At 41.2% G+C, this 17,410-nt stretch overlaps 1 protein-coding gene across 2 annotated transcripts in view; it reads right to left on the reverse strand.

Moving 5' to 3' along the window:
• Positions 1-17,410, reverse strand: part of NELL1 (neural EGFL like 1) — an 865,825-nt gene that overhangs the window by 450,227 nt on the left and 398,188 nt on the right. For both annotated transcript variants that reach the window (XM_067749619.1, XM_067749618.1), the window contains exon 13: positions 5,925-6,050. In XM_067749619.1, coding sequence (XP_067605720.1) covers positions 5,925-6,050 — 126 coding nt within the window. The remainder of the gene's footprint in view (positions 1-5,924; positions 6,051-17,410) is intronic.

Here is a 17,410-nt window from a genome sequence, read left to right on the forward strand (position 1 = left end):
TTCCTAGAAAAAAGCATGGAGCCTCATACAAATTACACAGTTATGTCAGGGAACCCCAGCCATCACAGTAATGATTAAGTTATAGCACATTTTAAAATTCTAGGTGACTATTTTCAATGTTGAATCCTCAGAAATTTCATTATCCCGCGAGATATGACTTTTTCACTTTTTAACCAGAAAAAATGTAGGAAAGAGGTAACATTTCTTTTCTGTTTGATATATTGTCTTTCCTCTCCTTTCTCAAAGAACTGTTGTTACAGCATAGAACTGGGAAGGGCAATTTTGGGGATCCTTCTCTGGAACTTGTCAAGGGCCAACACTATAGGATGTGAAATACCCAGTACTTAACTAAACCCCACTAAGACTTTAAAGAGGGATTGATTTGGTAAACTTGGAACATATTTGATGGTGAATGCACATTTGAGTTTTCTCAGCTGAAGATCTTGCCTCACTAATCATGAAATTCCTGGGCAAAGAGGTCATTTGTCACTAATGTCTTTGGCCATATTTCCTAACACTCATGACAGACACTAATTGTATATTGGACACATAAATGAATAAATGAATGAGTGAGTGAATGAATGAGTGAATCCATCATTCAATAAATCAATGTACCACCAAAGCTCATATGTCTTCTTTAATTATACGCTCACTCATTTTTGGTTGAATGGAGATTTTCTATATGACTACTAACTTCTAAAATGTTAGCACCAGAGTAAATGACAAACTAAAAAAAAAAGGAGAGAAAAAAATGGCCCAATGTACTTTGAAAACCAACTGAACAGTGGCAGCAGATACTAACTGATTTGGGACAGAGACTAGAATGATCTTTGGAAATAAGAATGTCAATAATGAGAAATGCCATGTCAGGAACTCATGGCAGACAAAAGGATGTCTTCAGGCCTGTCAATTTCTCCTAGCAAATTTCTTCTGGAAACAAAGCATCTGAAAAGACATCTTACAGTGGCAGATATCTGTTATATACCTCATTTATTACATAGACTACTAACCACTTGGGGGAAGAAGTCTTCTTTGCCAATAAAGAAATGACAGAAATTAAAGCTGTGGACCTGCTTATCTTATAAAGAGCACACTTGGCCTGACAGGCTTATTTTTTTCAGGACACCAAGGTAAAGGTCAGAGTTCCAGCTTACTATAGAAATGTCTAATGGAGGACCTTGAATCTGGTCTAGAGGAGAAATGACCATCAGAAAGGATGCTTGTCTCTTACCTCTCCACATTCCCATCAATATTCCATATTCCCATTCACATCTCATCTATATTCCCAAATTTCTACTTTACATGCGTGCTAACATGCCTTGGTAAACTCCAATAGCTCCTCTTGGCTTGCAAACACATTCCAGATGCTCCAACCTGACAATCAAACACCCTTTTCTTATTGCGTTTTGCTTGAACTTCCATCATAGCACTCAGTACAATGTGTTTAATATCATCATTATTTTTTGAGACTACATTCCCCATCACATTGTGAACTGCGACTCAAAAATAAGGTGACTTTAATCAACAGCTCTTCATGTCAATGGACACAAAATTTGTTAAGAATCTACTGTATCATTTGCTATGGTATTTATTAGCACCATTCACCAAATACGTCTAATTGTCAAACCTAGGTACATGGTAGGAAGGCCTTTCCTCTTCTCCTTGTAGTTGTTTGAGGACTGGCAACTAGTTATAGTTAGTCAATGAGTTGTAGGTCAAAGGGATTTGGTTAGACTATATTTTGGCTGATACAAGATGCTCTAGGCTCTCTTTTCCCTGTCTTGGTGACTAGCAATGTTCACAATAGTGACTATTCCATCAGCTTACATCCCAAAGTCATTATGATAAGCAGAGCACCACTCCTGTTGACCAGTGAAATACATGAGCAACAAACAAAACCTGATTATTTTAAGTCACTCATATTTGAGGTTGTTACTGCAGAACAGCCTAACCTGACTGATACAAGGGCCATGATAAATGTTTTCACACATATTATCTGATGTTCACAGTAACCTATAGGTACAACAGATATGAGCAATGTTTTACAAGTGCGATTTAGAGAAGTAAACAATTAGCCCAGGGTCAAGCAGCTTTATTCATTCCCTCATTCAATACTTATTGAGCACTGCCCTGTGCCGGGCTATATTCTAAGTAGCCAAGGTAGAACTGTCCTAAGGCAGAACAAGCCTGTTGAATAAAAAAAAAACAAAGTCAAAAGTTTGGGTGGCCACCTCCTAAAGGACAAGGATGGAAATGGTACAAGATAAAGTCAGAGAGGCAGAAAGGAAAAAAGTCGCATAGGGTTTTAAATCAAAATAAGGAGAATTAACTTGATTTTCTGAGAAATGGAAAACTACAAGAGATCTTCAGAAAGTCCTGGTTTTACAAGTTTGCCCTCATCACTCTGTGAATAGAGAGTTGCAGTAGAGCAAGCCTGAGCAGCAGGTCCAGAATGGTAATCACTGAGGATGTCTCGTAGTTTGGTAGTAGAGGATATGGACGGAAATGGATGAAGTGGACGGACTTAGGACAGCGTGTGGAGGGTAGATTCAACAAGTCTGATGTACAGACTGAAAGGGAGGGACAAGAGAAAGAAAGCAATCAAGTATCACCCGGAGCTTCCTGGCTTGAAAAACTAGATAGATGGTGCTTTCATTTGCTGAGATGCAGAAAATTGGAAGAGGAGGAGGTTTGCGGGGATGGAAGGAAATCCAGAGTTCTATCTCATACATGTTAATATGAAATGCCTATTAAATACCTATGTGTAGATGTCAAGTTGAATATATGATTCAGAAGCTCAGGAGAAAGACTGGAACTGGATAGAAATTTACGAGTTATTAACATAGAGATGCTGTAATGTCATCATACTGAATGGAGGCATCTGAAAAGACGACATGGATGAACAAGAGGAAAAGGTCCAGGGCAGGGCTCTACAGTACTGTAACCTTTAAGATATCAGCAGAGGGAGAAGAATAGCTAGGGACACTGGGAAGGTGTGACCGGTGACATAGAAGGAAAATCAGGAAATACATTGTCTCAGAAGTGAATAAAAGAATGTGCTTAAAAAAGGAAGACGTAGTCAGCTTTGCTAAATGCTGCTGAGAGGTCACAAGAGGTAAGAAGATTAGACTGAACAAAATGGAGCTCATGGTTGACCTTGATAAATGTACTCTCTGTCGAATGGTGCATCTGGAAGACTTAGTGGGAGTGGATGAAGAGGGTGTGTGAGGCAAGTACATGTAAGGAAGGCAGTAACCCCTGACGATGCAATTAAGACGTTTGCTATGAACAGAAGCAGAAAAATGGGCAGTATATAAGAAGAATTCTGGGATCAGTGGAAGTTTTTTTTTTAAGAAAAATATCTTATCCCCAATTCTATGACCTATGGGGGCAGTCCAAAAGCCCTCACTGAGATTTCTGACACTCCTGAGAGGAGGCCGTGGTGACTGTGATTGTTGCATTCATGTCTGTATAAGTGTACTTTGGGTGGCAGGGAAAGGATCGGAATGGTTACCTCTGCCCCTGAGGTCACGATATCCTATACACACATGTACCATTTCCCTCACTGTCCCTCATGTTAACCTGCATTCATTGGGGTCAGAATGGGGAGGGTCTCACCCAGTCTTCAAGGTGGCAGATTTTGCTGAAAGTTAGAGGGTCATGAGGAAGACTCGCCCTGCATACTATTCTGCAAAACCACCACAACAAAACCCCTCACACTAAATATTCCTACCCTTAAAAGTCCTTTCAGTCATCCTTTCACTGAGCAGTTTTCGTTGACCCCTGTCCTCCACAGCACCCAGCCTTCTGCTCTCTGGCTGGTTCCTCTCTCCTCCCTCTTTTATTTCTCTCTTTTGTTCTAACTTTTCTATTCTCTCTCAGACAAAATACATGCACAAACAAAACAAAAAGTTTCCCTGCAGAACTACTTACTCTTTGTTTTTTTTGGATGGTGTACCCACTGATAATCATACACTTGCCTTTTACTCCAAACAACACATTTCTCTTTCTAAAAGTAACTCTGGAGCTAGTTCTTAAAATACTACATTTTCCATCTGGTTGCATATACACTGTACAAACTACCAGGCAGAGCACCTGTCCTTAAGAGGCTTTCAACAAGCACCAGCTCTTGTCTTCCTCCTTCAGTGAAGAAAATAAGAGCAGAGGTGCTACGTATTCTGATATAATTTCAACAAGGCCTTTCCACCCAGCAGTGTCTTAATCAGGTCTGAGTTGCATGATACGGTGCCTCTGTGTTGGGAGATGATCCACTGCCTTTGCCTCATGTTAGGGTTAACATAAGTCAGGACCTGGACAGACCACTGAGAACAGAACAAGACTCATCTGTAATATCACAGATTTTTAGACTATATTTGTTTACAGGTCCAAAAGAGTTTTGCCCCCTTAAAATGTTTGGATCACAGCATAATGTTTATGAAGTCTCTTTTTTCTCTGGGAATTTTGTAATAATACATAAAAGACAGGTAAACAATATTTGGTCTACTGCAGGAGTCAGAATCTTGCATCAATCTGAAATCCTTTAGCCAAAGAACAGTAACGTAAAAATATACAACAATCAATGGCAAAAGTATTTGGACATACAAACATGCTTCTCAAACTTTTATAACTTTTTACACCTCTGAAAAGGCAATTCAAAATAAAATATATTGGGGCTTCCCTGGTGGCGCAGTGGTTAAGAATCCACCTGCCAGTGCAGGGGACACGGGTTCGAGCCCAGGAAGATCCCATATACCGTGGAGCAACTAAGCCCGTGTGCCACAACTACTGAGCCCACGTGCCACAACTACTGAAGCCCACACGCCTAGAGCCCATGCTCCACAACAAGAGAAGCCACCGCAATGAGAAGCCCACATACCGCAACGAAGAGTAGCCCCCACTCGCCACAACTAAAAGCAAGCCCACGTGCAGCAATGAGGACCTAACGCAGCCAAAAATAAATAAATAAATAAATTTAAAAAAAAATAAAAATAAAATTAAAATAAAATATATTAAGAGTGGAATTCCACTGTGAGTGAAAATAAATTTAAAATTTTTTAAATAAATTAAAATAAATGAATTAGTTTAAAAAGAAATCATTTTTTATATATCAGTCATTAGGACAAAGAGAAAGATGCCAAGAGTCAGAGAAATACACAGCATGACTGAAATCGTGTATTCAGGGAGCACCTTCCTTATAGGTTACAGATTAGGCATTCAAAGACATTTCATCCAAGAGAAGAAAGACTCAGAATCTTCTACCACCCTTAACCAATTTACTGTTCCTGTCTCTGTGTTCGTGATTTGCATGATAATGGAACCCCAAACCAAATGCCCACCAAGCCAGCACTGCTCACACAGAGGCAGTGACCACAGTCCATGGAATTCCAGTTTTGTATTCACAGCCCAGTGATAAAGGGAAGAAGAGGGACAAAACTGACAATAGCATATGTCAGTGAAAAGTCTTGACTGGCTCCCATATACCCAATCCGTGCCCACCAGATACTCTCGCTCCTGCTTTAAATTTAACCTCTTATCTTTCCCAACGAGAACAAAGTACATTTTCTCACATAAAAACACATTTCACCTTGATGGAAGGAAAACAGTTTGATACTTTTCTCAATTTGGAACTGATGTCTCTCTCTAAGTCCTTCAGTGTTACCATAGGCAACTGGGTCTTCAATTTCAAATCATATACCCATGCACGCACGCACACACACAGAGACAGAAATACTGGGAGTGGAAATAAATTAGGCCGACAAAATTTCTCTTATTATCACTTCATTCCTAAAAAGTTGATGATAAGATAATGCAAGAGAAGAACTACTTAGTTGAAAATAGTACTTAGTGTACTTAGAGCTAAATGTAATGACACAGATACGGCACAGAGAAGGACTGAATCAGAAAAGCAACTTCTTAATGCTCACCAGTACAAGAGAAGTCATCCACGCGAATGTATCCTGGGACACAGTCACAGCGATATAACCCAGGCAAGTTGACACACACAGTGTTGGCATGACAGTAATGCATCTTAGCCGCACACTCATCAATATCTGAAGGAGAAAAAAAAGAAGCAATATCACGGTTAGTCAGATGGTTGAACCGGAATGTAATCATCTTACAATGAAATCAGAAAAAGCGAATGCCCATTGAAGCCAAGAGAAAAAGCAAGATGTGTTAAACACAAAAGCTTAAGTGCAAATTCAGCTGATGCAGAAGATCCCACCTTAAACTGAAAATATTTCTAGAAAGATGCATGGTGGGACACAACAGTGAAGAACCTAAGTATGAAGACTGAATATGTTATTAGTAATCTCTAACCAAGAAAAATGCTTGTTTTAAATGTCCAAAATCAAGGAGTTCTGTGTCCAGGCATTGATACCAATGAATATTTATTAGGTGTCCACTGTACATGGTGTTTCTTTTATCAGAGAGAGAAAGGGAATCGAGCCCCTCTCTGCTTGTTTTTCTTACTAACACATGCTTTAATCCATCTGTTACAAAATGATGGTGTAGCCACTTTCTCCCACGTTGTACTGTGAATACAGACTGCAGCTACTGTCTAATGCAAATTAATGTCTTTCACCCCTTAACCTGGAGATGCATCCCATGTCAAAGAATAATGGGCTGATTCAACAAAAAAGATCTTTTCTCTTTGGAATGGAGATCAGAGCACCACTGCTTTCTCATAAAAAGTTCATGGTAAGAATTAAGATAACCTACAACCTTAAGTAAAGAGTTTAGTATTTTCTGGAATTTATGTTTTCAAAAATGGCTTTACAGCAACCTACAGATTCAATGCAATCCCTATCAAACGACCAATGGCATTTTTCACAGAACTAGAACAAAAAATTTCACAATTTGTATGGAAACACAAAAGACCCTGAATAGCCAAAGCAATCTTGAGAATGAAAAATGGAGCTGGAGGAATCAGGCTCCCTGACTTCAGACTATACTACAAAGCTACAGTCATCAAGAAAGTATGGTACTGGCACAAAAACAGAAATATAGATCAATGGAACAGGACAGAAAGCCCAGAGATAAACCCACACACATATGGTCACCTTATCTTTGATAAAGGAGGCAAGAATATACAATGGAGAAAAGACAGCCTCTTCAATAAGTGGTGCTGGGAAAACTGAAGAGCTACATATAATAGAATGAAATTAGAACACTCCCTGCCACCATACACAAAAATAAACTCAAAATGGATTAAAGACCTAAATGAAAGGCCGGACACTATAAAACTCTTAGAGGAAAACATAGGCAGAACACTCTATGACATAAATCACAGCAAGATCCTTTTTGACCCACCTCCTAGAGAAATGGAAATGAAAACAAAAATAAACAAATGGGACCTAATGAAACTTCAAAGCTTTTGCACAGCAAAGGAAACTATAAACAAGACCAAAAGACAATCCTCAGAATGGGAGAAAATATTTGCAAACGAACCAACTGACAAAGGATTAACCTCCAAAATATACAAGCAGCTCATGCAGCTCAATAACAAAAAAACAACCCAATCCAAAAATGGGCAGAAGACCTAAATAGACATTTCTCCAAAGAATATATCAGATTACCAACAAATACATGAAAGGATGCTCAACATCACTAATTATTAGAGAAATGCAAATCAAAACTACAATGACATATCACCTCACACTGGTCAGAATGGCCATCATCAAAAAATCTAGAAACAATAAATGCTGGAGAGGGTGTGGAGAAAAGGGAACTCTCTTGCACTGTTGGTGAGAATGTAAATTCATAGAGCCACTGTGGAGAACAGTATGGAGATTCCTTAAAAAACTAAAAATAGAACTACCATATGACCCAGCAATCCCACTACTAGGCATATACCCTGAGAAATCCATAATTCAAAAAGAGACATGTACCACAATGTTCATTGCAGCTCTATTTACAATAGCCAGGACATGGAAGCAACCTAAGTGTCCATCAACAGATGAATGGATAAAGAAGATGTGGCACATATATACAATGGAATATTACTCGGCCATAAAAAGAAATTTTGCTTTACAGAAGAGTGGATATCATGAAAGTCAAGAGGAAAAATGTTTCAAGAAAGGAGTAATGGTCAGTTTTGTCACGTGATGCTGAGAAAGTTGAATAAGATAGGAAGAGAATTAACCATTGGATTTGGCAAGAAGTTCACTGCTGCCCTTGGCCTGGTAAGAGTAGTTTGGGGAAAGTGGCTGGCAAAGCCTGACAGGAGTCAATTAAAGAAAGAATGAAAGATGAAGGAGACAGAGAAACAAGGCAAACTTTTTGAGATATTTTGTCATCAAGAGAAGAAAAACTGAAACAGTAACTCTAGGGAGACTCGATGATGAAAGACAGTCTTGTTTAAAGACTCTCTCGTGATGGAAAAGATCACAGTGAGTTTACACGCCATTGGGAATGATTCAACACTAGTGAAGAAAATTGACAGTATAGAAGAGAGAACAGATCTTTGCAGAAGTCAAGTCCTGGGGAGGCAAGAGGAGTTGTGTTCCAGTCCACAGATGGAGGAAGTCATCTTCACAACAAGAATGAAACAAAGAGATAAGGGAAGAGGTGGAGATAAGTTGGCATATTGGGTGGTGGAAAGATGAAGTAGTTCTCCTTTACTTGTTTTTTTATTTCCTCAGTGAAACGAGAAGAAAGAGAACTAGGAGAGGAAGGAGGTATCGGATGTTTAAGGAAAGGGGAAAAGTTATGAAATAATCATTTTGGAAAGAAGGAAAGAGAATTTACTATAGAGTATACTAGGTGGCTGCAGAGGCATGTGTGATTTGTGGCCATAAATATTAAGTGAGAGCAGTCAGCATGGCCATGTGTTTTTTTCCTGTCTCATCCAGATATCTGTGGTAGGGGCAGGGTACTTGGAAAGTTAGGTGTACCCAGAGATGAGTTTTTAAACAAACAGGATAGGTAAAAAGAGAAATAAGGGAACTGAGGTTGCAAAAAAAAAGAGCTGATGATAATGAGATACCAAGGAACCTCAGCTATTAAGGACAGAAGTGATGACAGTAAGATGGATGTAGACAGTTGAAATGTACTGCCCAGATCTCTCCTCACAACTGAAGAACTTATTCCCCCAGCTGCCTGAAGTACCGCCTGCTAACGATCTTCAGCTGTTAGCCTTTTAGGAAAACTGTCCTTGACTGAATCGAGCTGCCTTATCCTTAGTTACACTGCCGTCCTCAGGACAACCTTCAATGCAGGCTGGTTCTCCTTTACCCCAACTCAAGATAAGTGTAAAGGACTATCCCAGGTTCAGAGAACTCACTGAGATGAGCTAAATCCGCCCTCTGCCCAATCCTGTATCTTTCCCTTCCCCCATATATGTTCACCCCTACAGCACTCCCTAACAAACTTCCTGCATGCCAGTCTCCAACTCAGAGTTTGCTTCCTAAGTGAACCCTAACAGCAGCAGGAATCCTGATGGAGGCAAGTGAGAGTACTATGCCAGTGAGAGTACTGGAGCGTGTGAGCTGGAAAGCTAGGAGATGGAGTTATAGAGTAATGTGCTTGACATTAAGAGTTCAAAGGTGATTTCGTTGATTACAAGGTCTTTCATATGACTATGTGAGAGGAGAAGAATCGATCATTGTAAGTGAGAGACTAGGACACCAAGAAAAGCCAGGTATAGGAGGGGGCTAGTCAGCATTAGTACTGTTCATCCAGTATTACCAGTTTTCCTCTTCCTGGGCACATAATACAACTGTACTTCCCCATCCTCTTCAAAACTAAGCATGACTATATGACAAAGCATGAATCTGAGCAGGGGCATACCACCCCGGGGTGGAAAGATTAAGGGCTAGCATCAGGCTTAACGCATTTCCTTCTTTCTTTTTTGGAAAGTGTGGGAGCACAGAGATGAAGTCTCTTTCAGCCTGGCTCCCTGAATGAGGAGCAGGTCACCAGACCAGCATGATGGACACATTTCATGACCTAGAAATATGCTTTTGTTAGTTTAAGCCACTGAGCCTACTCTGACTAGTACAAAGAATGACCATGAGAAACATCTCAAAGAAGATCATTAAGCTTGACCTTGAAAGATGAACAGAAATTCAGCTTAGAGATTGGAGGTGAGGAAACAGAAGGGAAACTACAGGGGCTAAACTTTTTGTCATTGCAGAGTTAGAAAGGGAGAGGACCATTTAGTCTGTACGTTCAAAGAACACTAATTAGCCCTCTACTACACTTTGAGGCAGAGTGATGAACAAAACTCCATCATGGACTGGCAAGGCACTGAGCAGAACTTATACGTTCTACCGATAATGTGAGATCAATTCATGGGGATTTGACCTAGTCTGAGAGGTTCAGAGAAGGATTCTCTACGGAAGTGATTGCTCATCCAAGACCTGAAATAGAAATGAAACAGGTGAAGGGGAGGTGAGTAACATACCAGATAGAGAAGAATAAGAAGAATTCGTTAGAGGAGGGAACTTTGCCTAGTTGAAGAGAAACTGGAAAGATGAGCTTGGGCCAGACCCTGCTGGGCCCTGGAGGCCACGTAAAGGAGCCTGGGCTTTAATCACGGTGGTGACACAGTCCAATTTCTGTTCTCAAAATATCACTCGGCTGTAGTGAAGAGAGTGGATTGGAGCAGGGCCAGCTGAAGGCTAAGTCACACTGGTATTTTACTCACAGAGATGCAGCCACACTGAACTCATTCTGTACTGCTAGGATGCCCAGCCATTTTTTAAGATGAGAAACTAGTCAGGACTTGCCTCAGAGGCAATTCAATCTTCCACCCATGGGCCACAGCTGCCAACCAGGCTGCTGATGGCAATGACTGTTTCTCTGTCATGGACCCTTGTCAGCTCCTCCCAGAGAGAAACTCCTGACTCATCTCCCTCAGGCCACTGCATAACTGCTGAGAGCTGTCTGCCTCATCTAGATTTGAAGGAGTTACCTGGCCATAACAAGTTTATTTTGATTCAAACAGCTAAGCTATCTCCTTGTTTCATAGGATGCCAAGGCCCTGAGTAAAAATATTTTCAAAAATCAGAAAAGGGATGTTAGGAAACCCCAGAGAGAATTTCTCACATAGGTTTATCCAACCCTTGCTCTCTGCGAGCCACCTAGGACCCCATGGCCACACATCCCTGCCACTCTGCTGATGTGTCTTTGAGTTGCTTTTGTTTTCAATTCATACCATTGGTAATTCCAGCCCTTGCATATCTAATAATGCTCTGGTACCAGTCCAGAAAGAGGAAGAACCAAAGTAAGGCAGAAAAGTTGACAAATGTACCAGGAAATTAAACTGTCACAACCTTATCTTTGTTGCTTATCTTCTATCACACAAACAGCAGATATAAAAATCAGTTCCTGGTAAAAATGAGGGTAGGGAGAGAAAAAGTGTTTAGAGTCATCGGTTAGGTCCCTTGAGACAAGAGGATGGAAGAAAGTAAGGAACTGACAATTCCCCTAGCTTGAGGATGGGGACAGGGGATGGAGGGGAGACACATCTGCCTAAGAAAGATTGCCTCTCCATCCTCAGGGGAAGGCACAAGCCTGGAGACAGTTTCAAGAGGATTCAAGAGTGCTTCACAAGCAAGTCTGGTTATGCAGAGAATCAAAACAGAATTAACATCTTCAGAGACCTGGGATATCCTGAGAAAATCTTGAGACATAGAAAACAACTGAGATTTTTCAAAACGAGCCTAGGACAAATGCTTTTTGTTCACAGACAAAAGATCCTAAAAGGTCATGAATAGTTACCCCAAAAAAAGAAAGAAAAAAACAAACAGAACTCCCCAATTAAAGAATGACCTGATGCTCAGAGAGAGAAACTGAGTGAGCCCAAAGCAATGAGGGTTTTTTTTCTTTTTTTTAATATATACATTTATTTATTTATTTTTGGCTGCATTGGGTCTTCGTTGCTGCGTGCGGGCTTTCTCTAGTTGCAGCGAGCGGGGGCTACTCTTCGATGCGGTGCACGGGCTTCTCATTGCAGTGGCTTCTCTTTGTTGCAGAGCACGGGCTCTACGCGCACGGGCTTGTAGTTGTGACATGCGGGCTCAGTAGTTGTGGCTCGCAGGCTCTAGAGTGCAGGCTCACTAGTTGTGGCGCACGGGCTTAGTTGCTCCACGGCAGGCATGTGGGATCTTCCTGGACCAGGGCTCAAACCCGTGTCCCGTGCATTGTCAGGTGATTCTTAACCACTGTGCCACCAGGGAAGTCCCACAATGAGGTTTTTAAATATAAACCTGAAAAGCCATCTGACTTTTGCCCAAGTGGTGATGGTGCTTTGCCTAAAGCAGGTCCCTCTCTCAAGCAATGGTCCTTTCCAGTCTCATATTTACCCAAAAGCCAGAAGGCAAGAAGAGGCAATGTCTGAGACTGAACTTCAAAGGAGAAGTTGAACACACTGAAGGCCAGGCTCAATCTAAAGGTTTGGATCAGTCTAGCAAGAATTTCTAAGAACCACAGTTAAGGTGACTACCAGAAGGATGAATGGATAAAAATTTTAAAACACATCATTAAGCACAGTATGATACCAAAATGAATAAGAGGCTAATAGTTGCTAATCTCAAAAGGTAAAACTAGGAACAGCCCCTAGCACCTGGTTAATACCCAGTAGCTGTCATTTCAACATATGAGACACTATGCTAGGTACTCCACAGGTAGCATCCCATCACCCCATTTATTCCACTTGACTACTTACTATAGGAGATAGATACCCCCATGTCAAGATGAGGAAACCAAGGCTCAGAGATTATTAGATCACTTGTCCAAGGCATAAAGTCAGTAAGCCTAAGACCCTGGGTTTGAATCCACAGTCTCCCTTCAAAGTTGGCATTGATTTCACTGGGCCAGTTTTAGCCCTCCATAACTTTTCGATCCTGTGACTATGTTACACGTGGCTGATGCCATCACAAAGTGTATGGAAACAGGCAGATCTCCAAATTCTATGTCCATGTGCAATACTGTTCATGACATTTGTTTCGTATTACACTCTCTGTTAAAATAGTAAAGCTGTACTGTGCATCACCGCTTCTGTGGCTCTTTTATATTAAATCCTAATACTTTCAAACTTTAGACTCCAGAGATCCAGGACCCCAAAACAGGTGATAGCATTCTGCTCTGAGCTGGAACCCTTGATACAACCTTAACTCAGGATGCTTAAGACTACTGAAGGCCCCCTGTAGGATTAGAAACTAGTGACAAAGGGGCCTGGGTCTTTTATTAAATATTGTTAGAGAAACACCTATAAACCCCACTGCAGTATATATCAGCTGGAGTATAATGGGGCTCAGATTGTGATTCCTTCTTATAGATTGCTTGTCACCTTTGAAATATCAGTGCTTGTCCTCTGTTGGTCTTCTGGGGTAACAAAAATACATGATTTATGTCCCTTCCCAGGAAAATAAAGTAGTTTGTTTTTGTTTTAAGAAGGTATGCCTATGGACTTTCAAGTGAAATCTGATGTGGCATGATTCTTCACATATCACCAGCGTCCATCTGCATAAGACTGTTCAGAACAAACAGAGCTGAATTTGGCATCGTCGTCATTAAATTAGAGTGTAGAGCTTGGGTAGCGAAGATAGAAGCAAATGCAAAGAATTCTCTAAATAAAACAGTGTGATCTACTCAGACTAGTTACATAAGAATTTCCTAGAAAAAGGCAGCCCAGAGAGGGTTGGATGCAGAGAGTGGGGTGAGGGGGGAGTAGGGGGAGAAGTTATGCCCCACTCCCTGTGCACATTTAAAAAAGAAACAGAGTAAACAAAGAAAATCAATATTTATTGAGACTGTGCTCTGTGCCTAGAACTGTGTGCATCTCATTTCATTATCCCCAACCATCCAATGGACTGCCATCAGAAACGACAATGGAGAGCACCTACAATTTCACCCCAGGTTTCTGTGACTTCAAGAGCACACTTCGGGGCTTCCCTGGTGGCGTAGTGGTTGAGAGTCCGCCTGCCAATGTAGGGGACACGGGTTCGTGCCCCGGTCCAGGAAGATTCCACATGCCACGGAATGGCTGGGCTCGTGGGCCATGGCCACTGAGCCTGCTCGTCCAGAGCCTGTGCTCCGCAACGGGAGAGGCCACAACAGTGAGAGGCCCGCGTATCGCAAAAAAAAAAAAAAAGAGCACACTTCTTCCACTCTGACTGTTGGACACGAGTGCTAGATTGACAGTCAAGAGTCAAGCTCTATTCTTGCTCTTTCTATTAGTTAACCCTAGCACTGGGCACTTCTCTAGACATCAGTTTTCCCATTTATAAAATGGTGAGTTGGATCAGAGAGCATCTAAAGACTTCCCTGGTTCTAAAGTTCTTGACACATTCAGGTGTTTCTGTCCTCACAATTCATCATAAACCCTGCCTCCGTAGCATTATATTCTGGGCCACCCGCTTTCATCCTGTTTCAATGAGCTTGAAGATGTTCCAGATGTCTTTTCCAAGACACAAGTCCTAGAAAATACTACTAAGATGACCTGAACCTTCACATTGTTCCTTGATACCTGTTTCAACTGAGATGGCGTCTCCCCAGAAAATGAAGAACAGCCAGGACTAGCAACAGACATTCAAACAAAAGCACAGCTTGGGACAAGCCCTCCAGGGACTAGCAAGATAACTCGCAGAGGAATTCTACCAGACTTTAATCTCCTGACTTTTCAGAAATCATGAGTTATAAAAACATGGTGGCACTGGGATTGATATTAGAACTGTCAGTACTCTCCCAACTGTGTCACACTGGGTATTTTGTAAAGTGAGGGCCTATATGGTCTCTGATTTGAACTTATAAAAATCCAGTGAAGCAGACAAGATATGAATTATTATGACCTCTTTCAATGAGAAAATAAAGACCTAGAGAAGAATTCTGACTTGCCCAAAGGTACACAGATAATCAGTGAGCTGGTAACAGAATCAAGGTCTTCTAACTCTGGAGTTAGTGCTTTATCCAATGTTCCGTGCTTCTCTATAATTATTGTTTTCTTCCTAAAGCAAGGGGAGAGAAATTAAATGCCTATGGAATCAGAAATATAAACCAAATGCCAACAGAAGCCAGGTAGAAGATATACGCGCAAAATATGCCCCTTCCCCCAAATAAATAAGGTATATATTATTTTTCCTAAAATATAAATCAATCCCTACCTACCTACCTTTCTCTCCCTTCCCTCCCTCACTCTACCAATCTCTCTCAATCGTTTTCACTTCTCTACTTCCAAGAACAAAGAAATGATTCTTCTCTTACAAGGTAAAAAACACTGTGCAAGGCGAATGATACATGGAAAATGACACTAAACCTCAGTGGCGGAAAGACAGTGGAAGAATTTGAAATGTTATCTTCACTTTACAGATGAGAAACTAGGGCCATAGGAATGGACAGTTAATTGTCTAAGGTCCCATAGCCAGGAGGCGTACCTGGACTGCCGGGATGTGAATTCAGGCAGCTTGACTCCAGAGTTTGTACTCATCACTCTGTAGTATTGCCTCCCAGGGACTGTGGGCTAGATCTCTGATCTTTCTAGAGAATTTACATACCCTAGTATTAATTTAACTTTTTAAAATAGTGCCTCCATTTTTTTTTTTCAAATATTTTGAACCAAGCAAAACACATCTGCCTATCAGATTCAACCCCAAAATGTCTGTGCCTTGAAGCATGTTATCACAAGGAGCTTTGGGGGACAGGGGGGTGTAAGAGAGAGGGGTGGGAAGAGAGAGAGAGAGAGGAAGGAGGATGGAAGGGAGGATGGAAATGGGCAAGGAAGGAAGGAGGAGGAGAAGGGAGGGAGGGAGGGGAAGAGAGAGAACATGACAGGAAGTAAAGACAATATAGGAAGGCAAAGAAAGGAGAAAGTAAGACAAGAAAAGAGAAGAGAAGAGAAAAATAAGACAATCTAGGGAGCTTCCTATATAACGTCTATGGACTGAGTTATGTTCCCCCAGCAAATTCATTATGTTTATTCACTAACCTCCAATGTGATGGCATTTGGAGATGGGGCGCTTGTGGGGTAATTAGGTTTAGATAAGGTCATGAGAGTGGTGCCCTCCTGATGAGATCAGTGCCTTTTAAAGAAGAGACATGAAAGAGCGTACTCTCTCTCTGCCACGTGAGGACACAGGGAGAAAGCAGCAATGTGCAAGTCAGGAAGAGAGCCCTCACCAGAACCCAACCCTGCTGGCACCCTAATCTCAGACTTCCAGCCTCCAGAACTGTGAGTAAATTTCCGTTGTTTAAGCCATCCAGTCGACGACACTTTGTTATGACAGCTCCAACTGACTAATACAATAACCCTTTCAATTTCTGTTGCCTGGTGAGATGAATTTTTACATCATATTCCAAGATATGTGTCAAACAAACATGTTGCCTGCCAGATCAAATATCTGCAGATTAAAAATTCAAATAACCTTTTGGTCATCCCATGCATAGTAAAGAAGTCTTCTCCCACAGGGTTAAATACATCATAAGGTAGAAGTTAGATCGTTGGATTTTCTGATATTTTAAAAGTATTTCCCATATACAGCTATGTCAGATATTTGCAAATTCATGCTAAGATGTTTTCTCCCCCTGCTGGGCTCAATTTCAGAATTAAATACTGTCATAAAGTAACATCTCTTTGTGCCACTGGGAATCACAGCACACCAATTTTTAGCTGACATCGGAAGAGCATTGTAAGATACCTCTCTATGATTTTTTTTTTCTCCCAGGCTGGTTTTTCTGACCTTGGAGAGCATCCACAAACTGATGCTGAGTATCTATCTGCAAGGAAAGAAGTACGTTGAGTGAAAGGTGACTCGTTCAGCTTTAGCTGTAGGCTGTGCTCCAGCCTGCCTGAATCTATTAATATCTGAACCCTACTTCAGCCAACGGTACCAACAAAACGACTGAGCGCTTCCAAAAAGATCCAAGATTTCCTCCTGAGTTATGAATCAGTTGGAAATGTGGAAGCTATATGGTCTCTTGCCTTCCCTGCCCCTGGGAAAGCAAATTCAAGAGCTATTAAGAGACTGCTGAATTCCAGAGGCAGTAACGATTCCGAAGGTCAGTGAGATGTGGTCCTTGTATTCTGGCTTTTATACTAAGTGAAAAAAGCCAGACCATACAGAACCAGTCCTAAGCCAGGGAAGAGGCAGTCAGCTGAACATGAACAAAATTCTACCGGAAAAAGAAGCGGCTAATTCCATCAAAAACTACTGAGGAAGGTTTCACCCAAAAGATGTTCGTTGTGGGTCTTGAGAAGGTAAGAAGCAGCCTTCATAAAATGTTGACGGCCTTCCCTTATCACTTTGATTGGGCAGCAATTCTTCTTTTTCCTCCAGCTTTATTAAGACATCATTGACATATAACATTGTGGAAGCTTAAGGTATACAATGTGTAAATTTGATACACTTACTGTTGCAAAATGATCACTACCACTGCCTTAGCTGACAGCTCCATCAGGTCACATAATTAC

This window comes from Pseudorca crassidens, chromosome 9 (genome assembly GCF_039906515.1).
Source record: "Pseudorca crassidens isolate mPseCra1 chromosome 9, mPseCra1.hap1, whole genome shotgun sequence".
NCBI classification, from domain to species: domain Eukaryota; kingdom Metazoa; phylum Chordata; class Mammalia; order Artiodactyla; family Delphinidae; genus Pseudorca; species Pseudorca crassidens.